Consider the following 7,674-nt stretch of genomic DNA (forward strand, 5'->3'; position numbering starts at 1 on the left):
CATGCAGTGGTCAAGGCGGGTGCCCGGCGGTGCCAGGGGGTGCCAGCCAGTGCAGGTGGCATTGCAGTGTCACCCACCCTGCCAGCCAGCGCAGGTGCCATTGCAGTGCCACCCACCCTGCCAGGTAATGCAGGTGCCACCCCAGCACCACCCACCCTGCCCATGCCCCCGTGGGTGAGCAGAGGCTGGTGCTGCTGCCCGAGGCAGGCAGGGCAGGGCAGGGCAGGGCAGGAGGGCAGGAGGCAGCCAGGGCCGGGGCACTGCGATCCAGAAGCAGAACAGACAATTTCCAAGCCGTGCTGATGGTGAGCAGGGATGAGCCCGGGCTGCTTCAAAGGGAACCAGCTTTAACTGGATCCAACCCCGAGCCAAAAGCATAAACACCAGGAGGAAGTTTGGCTAAAGTTAAATCATGTTTTATTTAAAAATCTCCTTCTCCCAGTTGTAAGATGGAAACTCTACATGTGAAAAGTGAAACTAAGATTGGAAACAGTCTGCAGTCATTAAGTTTATGCTGCTTTTTTTTTTCTTCAGCTTCTCAAGTAAAATATCAACTGGCTCCACTGTCAGGGACAGGAAACATTAGTAATAAGTTCATAGATTTACATTTTCCCCAGGGAAATACAGGAATATCAGAGATCAAAAGTGGGAGAAAGGAGTTATTTTTATACAGTGATTTGCAACCAGTATTCATTGAGGGGAGTAAATAAATTACAGGCCCTTCACTTTGGGGTTGTTTAAGTTCTTTTTCTTTAATGCTGTCCCTTTTAACTACTGTAGAGAGTCTGTCAGGCCTTACACAGAGCAGGAAGCCTTCCCTGCCTTTTTCCAGCAAACACCGTTGGTCACAGTTTGTTGCCATACGAGATTGTCACCTATGGGGCTGGGGGCATTATGGGGGCTTGGGGTAGGACGTGGGACAGGCCAGCCTGGCACACAGGGGCAGCCTGGCACACAGGGGCAGCCTGGCACACAGGGACAGCATGGCACACAGTCACAGCATGGCACACTGGGACAGCATGGCACACAGGGACAGCATGGCACACTGGGACAGCATGGCACACAGGGACAGCATGGCGCACTGGGACAGCCTGGCACACTGGGACAGCATGGCACACTGGGACAGCATGGCACACAGGGACAGCATGGCGCACTGGGACAGCATGGCACACGGGGACAGCATGGCACACAGGGGCAGCCTGGCACACAGGCACAGCATGGCACATAGGGGCAGCCTGGCACACAGGGACAGCATGGCACACAGGGACAGCCTGGCACACCAGGACAGCCTGGCACACAGGCACAGCATGGCACACAGGGACAGCATGGCACACAGGGGCAGCCTGGCACACAGGCACAGCATGGCACACAGGGACAGCATGGCACACAGTCACAGCATGGCACACTGGGACAGCCTGGCACACAGGGACAGCCTGGCACATAGACACAGCATGGCACACAGGGACAGCATGGCACACAGTCACAGCATGGCACACTGGGACAGCCTGGCACACAGGGACAGCCTGGCACATAGACACAGCATGGCACACAGGGACAGCATGGCACACAGGGGCAGCCTGGCACACAGGGGCAGCCTGGCACACAGGCACAGCATGGCACATAGGGGCAGCCTGGCACACAGGGACAGCATGGCACACAGGGACAGCCTGGCACACCAGGACAGCCTGGCACACAGGGACAGCATGGCACACAGGGACAGCATGGCACACAGGGGCAGCCTGGCACATAGGCACAGCATGGCACACAGGGACAGGACAGCATGGCACACAGGGACAGCATGGCACACAGACACAGCATGGCACACAGGAACAGCCTGGCACACAGGGACAGCATGGGGACGTGGCTCTGCTGGCCAAAAGGGTTCATCCAGGGGCTGTCAGAGCCAAGGGCCACCTGTGTGAGGTTCCCTGCTGCCAGAGCTGGGGCTCCTGGCGCCTCCCCTGTGCCAGCCCTGCTCCCTGGTCGCTGCAGCTCAGCCAAGCCAGGGCAGCGGCCCCGGGCACTCTCTCTCCAGGAGGGTGGGCACGGCCCCACGGGTTTGCCGCCACCCAGCCGGGTGCTCCCCACGTGCCAGGGGGTGCTTGTGGCACCCTGGCCCCCGGAGTGTCTCCGGGCTCGTGTCCCATCCCAGGGACACCCAGTGCCCGTGCCAGCCCTGCCGCGCAGCCCCTGATGCCGTGAGCGGCACCACGAGCAGCCAGAGCTCCTGGTGGCCCTGTCCCCCTTCCCTCCAGGTCACTGCCGGGCCAGGCTGCCCTGGCAGGGCTGGGGAGGCAGGGAGCCAGTCCCAGCTGAGCTGGAGACACTGGAAACTTTGACCAGGCGCTTTGTCCGGTGTCATCAATTAGAGGTGAGGCACTGGCTGGCCGGGCAGGATAATGAATGATGGGTTTAAGTACGACTGGAAAAACAATAAAATACTCTATTAGGGTGACACAGCTGTGAACAATGAACATTAAACAACTTCACGCGAGCGAGCTGCCGCGGCCACGCTCAGCCCTGGCGCTTGATAGATTCCTGCTTGAGAGCGCCTCACAAAGCCACTCTGCCTCCTCCCCGGGCTGGGAACCCCTCTCCTGCTGCTGCTTAAAAATACATCCACATAAAATGGGCCCTAAGAATCCCTAAAGGTTCATTAATGACACAATCAGGGGAGGAGAAAAGAGTTGGAAGATCTTGAAGTACATGTCGGAAACACTCCAGAGAAAACTGTAAATGCTGCTGGGATGAACTGCAGGCTCTGGAGGATCAGTCGTGCTGGAAGACTATTTATTTTCCAGTCTATTTTAAACACTGGACTGTTTCAGATAAGAGTTGCCTGTGGTGGCAGACAGGATCGTGGGACTGGTGTGCAGGAACTCATGCCAGATTCATTTCTGGGGAGTATTTCCTCCCTGCCTTGATAAATCTGCCTTGTCTGCTGTACCAGGTTACTTCCTTTGGAGTTCTCTCTCCTTATTATTACTTATTAAACTTGCCTGCAAATAGCACTTGGGCTTCGTGCAACATCCTGTACGACAATCCATCCTTCTCGTTATCTCCAAGCTGACAATTCCCACCAGGGCCAGAGAGGGTGGGTGGAAAAATGCCTTGAGAAGAAACAGAAATGGCCATCCCTTCTTGCAGGGCTGGAGAAACCACGCTGGGGAGGCTGGAAAGGGCAGCAGATAAGTGGGGACTTCCCCCCTTCAGGGACAGAACCGTGAAAGGGAAGAACAGAAGGAACAAAGCTGGCAGCACCAACGAGTGTCTGAGTGTCTCCCCTCGCCCCTGGGGTCTGGGCTGGTGCTCAGAGGGGTCAGGGACCCCCTGTGACCTGCCCTGGCAAACGGCCCCTTGCCCAGGTGTTATCAGGGAAAGGTGCTCGGGTCACAGAGCTCCGTGCAGGGCTCTCCCTGCAGGCTGAACCCGCAGCTCCACCGTGCAGAGGGGCCCGGGCAGGGTCGCCGGGCCAGGACCTTGGAACGGGGCTGCAGCCCTTGCTGCAGGGGGAGAGGCAGTGTCTGAGGGGCTGGGGCAGTGCCTGGGGAGCCTGGCTGCTGCCTGGGGCCAGGCGCTGCCAGTGGGCTGCAAATGGATTTGGCTGGGGATGCTGTGCTGGAGCTCTCTGGGGATGCCTCTCCTTGCCTTCCTGGCCTCCAGGGTGTCATCCTTGGCAGCATGAGTCATTGGGTTGCTGCTCCTAGCCCTCATCTCACCCAGTTCTCTCAGCCTGATGGAGCTGACAAGTCCAGCTTGGCTCCCACAAGTGCGGGGAGCTGTGCTGGTGTATGAGCCCATTTCCCTGAGCACTGAGCCCTTCTCCCTGAGCACTGAGCCCTTCCCCTGAGCATCACTGGGCACACAGCATCACTCCCAGCCCATCCTGCCAGCCCTCCTAGCCCTGGCCGTGTGCTCCCTCCCTTGGCTCCCACCTGAGCCACCCCTCTGGGGCAGTGTCCCTGGTCTGGGCACGGTGTCCCTGGTCCGGGCACGGTGTCCCTGCTCAGGGGGCAGCCCTGCCCTGCCCATGTGGGGCTAATCACGGAGCATCTGCTTCCCATTGCAGCCTCCCGGGGCAGCTGCCCGGGCAGTCTCCTGCCAGGGTGCTAATTTAATGTACACAGGCTCAGGAGAGCCGGGCAGCAGCAGCAGCAGGGGAGGGGGCCCTGCTGGGCAGGGGATGCAGGGGGAGAGGGGAGAGGGGAGAGGGGAGAGGGGAGAGGGGAGAGGGGAGAGGGGAGAGGGGAGAGGGGAGAGGGGAGAGGGGAGAGGGGAGAGGGGAGAGGGGAGAGGGGAGAGGGGAGAGGGGAGAGGGGAGCGGCTGCTCCTCCGCGGGGCTGCAGGGAGCTGGGAGCCAGCTCAGAGACACTTGGCCCGGCACAGAGCGTGGAGGGCTGCCAGGGACTATTTTGGGAAAGCTCTCTCATGGTAACAGCCCCAGCCTGGGTAGCACTGTTGGCACAGCCCGAGCCCCCCAGAGCTGCAGGGCTGGTTGGTGGGGCAGCTCCTGTGTGGGCACGGGCAGCCCCAGCGCCAGGCTGGAATCCCAACCATCACTTCCCGGCCACAGCTCCTAGAAATGGCAAATCCTGCTGGTGCCAGACAGTGATGACTCCTCCAGACGCCTTGGAGAAGCTTCTGGAAAACTGTCTCTTCAAGGGAGCTCAATTTTGGCTTTCTAAATTGAGACTCCCCAAATTACTTTTGGAAGCATTAGCCATTATTATTTTCCCTCTGTTTAATCACAGTATTTTCCCTGCTCCCCAGTGATAACAGACATCCAAAATCTCCATGCTCTCGCAGCCAGGCCACACACTGCCAGCCCCCAGCTCCCACACTGTGAGCATCCAGCACGGTGCCAGCGCTGCCATCACCCTGTCCGCAGGCCAGGACGGGTGACACTGAGCGAGAGACTGTCAAGAGACTGTCACCTCTGGCCTTGGCAAGGGGCAGGGAGCGCTGCAGAGCTGGCTCTGCTGTAACCCCAGTGTGCTGCAATCCTGGCTCTGCTGCAAACCCAGCAGGGAGCTCAGCGCTGGGGATGCTGAGGGCCCACAGACCCTGCCGCAGGGTGAGTGACGAGGAGGTGGCAGCGTCACACTGGGGACCAGCCCATCCCACGGGGACAAGCCAACCCCGTGGCCAGGTGTGCTCACAGCAGCTCTGAGAGCTCTTCAGCTGCTCACGGAGAACCTCAGAGCACTTTGATCTGTGAGCAGCTCCTTGGTGTGAAGCAGGCACGGGGTGATGGTGGCTGCAGGGTGAGGCCTCAGCTGCGTCTGTCCCTGCTGCGGGTGGCAGAGCAGGGCTGGCAATGTCATACCTGCTCACCCAGAGCAGGGCTGGCAGTGTCACACCTGCTCACCCAGCTGTTCCTTGCCCTCCCTCAGTGCACGTGGAGTTTTGCAGGTCTGTCCCAGCCCAGGCTCCTGCAGCGGCAGGAACAGCTCTGGTGCCCCGAGCCCAGCCCAGGGCTCACTGCAGGAACTGCCCCCAGTGCAGTCCCAGCTGGATGGGGAGCATGGGGAGCATGGGGAGCATGGGGAGTGTGGGGAACATGGGGAGCGTGGGGAACATGGGGAGCGTGGGGAGCGTGGGGAACATGGGGAGCGTGGGGAACATGGGGAGCGTGGGGAGCATGGGGAACATGGGGAGCGTGGGGAGCGTGGGGAACATGGGGAGCGTGGGGAGCATGGGGAGCGTGGGGAGCATGGGGAACATGGGGAGCGTGGGGAGCATGGGGAACATGGGGAGCGTGGGGAGCATGGGGAGCGTGGGGAGCATGGGGAGCGTGGGGAACATGGGGAGCGTGGGGAGCGTGGGGAACATGGGGAGCGTGGGGAACATGGGGAACATGGGGAGCGTGGGGAACATGGGGAGCATGGGGAGCGTGGGGAACATGGGGAGCATGGGGAACATGGGGAGCGTGGGGAACATGGGGAGCGTGGGGAGCATGGGGAGCGTGGGGAACATGGGGAGCGTGGGGAGCGTGGGGAACATGGGGAGCGTGGGGAACATGGGGAACATGGGGAGCGTGGGGAACATGGGGAGCATGGGGAACATGGGGAGCGTGGGGAGCATGGGGAGCGTGGGGAACATGGGGAGCGTGGGGAGCATGGGGAGCGTGGGGAGCGTGGGGAGCGTGGGGAGCGTGGGGAGCGTGGGGAGCGTGGGGAACACGGGGAGCACGGGGAACATGGGGAGCGTGGGGAGCGTGGGGAGCGTGGGGAGCGTGGGGAGCGTGGGGAACATGGGGAACACGGGGAACGTGGGGAGCGTGGGGAGCGTGGGGAGCGTGGGGAGCGTGGGGAGCGTGGGGAACACGGGGAGCACGGGGAGCACGGGGAGCGTGGGGAGCGTGGGGAGCGTGGGGAGCATGGGGAGCGTGGGGAACATGGGGAGCGTGGGGAACATGGGGAGCGTGGGGAGCATGGGGAGCGTGGGGAACATGGGGAGCGTGGGGAGCGTGGGGAACATGGGGAGCGTGGGGAACATGGGGAGCGTGGGGAGCGTGGGGAGCGTGGGGAGCGTGGGGAGCGTGGGGAGCGTGGGGAGCGTGGGGAACACGGGGAGCACGGGGAACATGGGGAGCGTGGGGAGCGTGGGGAGCGTGGGGAGCGTGGGGAGCGTGGGGAGCGTGGGGAACACGGGGAGCACGGGGAGCGTGGGGAGCGTGGGGAGCGTGGGGAACATGGGGAACATGGGGAACATGGGGAGCGTGGGGAGCATGGGGAGCGTGGGGAGCGTGGGGAGCGTGGGGAGCACGGGGAGCATGGGGAACATGGGGAGCGTGGGGAGCGTGGGGAACATGGGGAGCGTGGGGAACATGGGGAGCATGGGGAGCGTGGGGAGCGTGGGGAACATGGGGAGCACGGGGAGCACGGGGAGCATGGGGAGCGTGGGGAGCAGGCAGGGCTGAGGAGGAGAGCCTGGGGCTGCCCCGGCAGCTCCTTGGCACAGCCTGTACCAGGGCCCATCTCTGCCCGGTGCTGGGCAGCCCTGAGCTGGGGCACAGCAGGAACAGCTCCTGAGTCTGCACTCACAGCCTCCCCCAGGCTCCCTCCCTCCCTCCACCACCCTTTATTTATGGGACAGCTATTTCCTTTCAGAGAAGTAGCCAGCAGCACGAAATGGCTAAAGGCTTTGAATGAAAACAAGGCGTTTGCTTGAATCGTGGAAGATCTGAAGTGTCCGTGGGTGACGGTCTGTGATGCGCCAGCCCCCCTTTGTCCCCAGCAGCAGCAGGGACTGTCCCACAGGCACGTGCCACTCCTGCCTCCCGGGATGCTCTGCATTTGAAGGGACCATTTGCCATCTCCCAGAGTGTCTGCATTCAGGCCCTCATCTGAGTCACAGCTACAAATAACTGTGAATTTTTCCAGCCAGCGTGGCCCCACGTTGCTGCCCTCCAGCTCTGAGGAAGCGATGATGGAAGGTGATTGCTGTGAAGTGAGGTTTAGAGAGAAAATTTAGATTGTACTGATCACAGACAGCAGCTGCTGTAACCAGGGCAGGGGAAGGAGCTCCCTGCAGCTCTGGCACCGCCGGGATGGCAGCGGATGCCCTCAGAGACAGGGAAAGGAGCTCCCTGTACTGCTGTGTTTGCTCTGGCACCGCCGGGATGGCAGTGGATGCCCTCACACACACGGGAAGGGCTCTGGGCTCTTCCTG

The 7,674-nt window shown here is 61.5% G+C and overlaps 1 protein-coding gene across 1 annotated transcript; it reads left to right on the forward strand.

Annotated features, from left to right (window-relative positions):
• Positions 1-5,560: 5,560 nt before the first annotated feature.
• LOC131564224 (collagen alpha-2(I) chain-like) lies at positions 5,561-6,922 on the forward strand. Its single transcript, XM_058814562.1, has one exon. It carries the CDS (start codon positions 5,561-5,563, stop codon positions 6,920-6,922), a length of 1,362 nt encoding a protein of 453 aa, XP_058670545.1.
• The last annotated feature ends 752 nt before the right edge of the window (positions 6,923-7,674 follow it).

The sequence above is a fragment of the Ammospiza caudacuta genome, chromosome 15 (assembly GCF_027887145.1).
Source record: "Ammospiza caudacuta isolate bAmmCau1 chromosome 15, bAmmCau1.pri, whole genome shotgun sequence".
Lineage (NCBI taxonomy): Eukaryota > Metazoa > Chordata > Aves > Passeriformes > Passerellidae > Ammospiza > Ammospiza caudacuta.

Bases quoted from the DNA above. Each gene is read 5' to 3' on its own strand.
- LOC131564224 (XM_058814562.1), top strand. From the start codon at position 5,561: ATGGGGAGCGTGGGGAACATGGGGAGCGTGGGGAGCGTGGGGAACATG.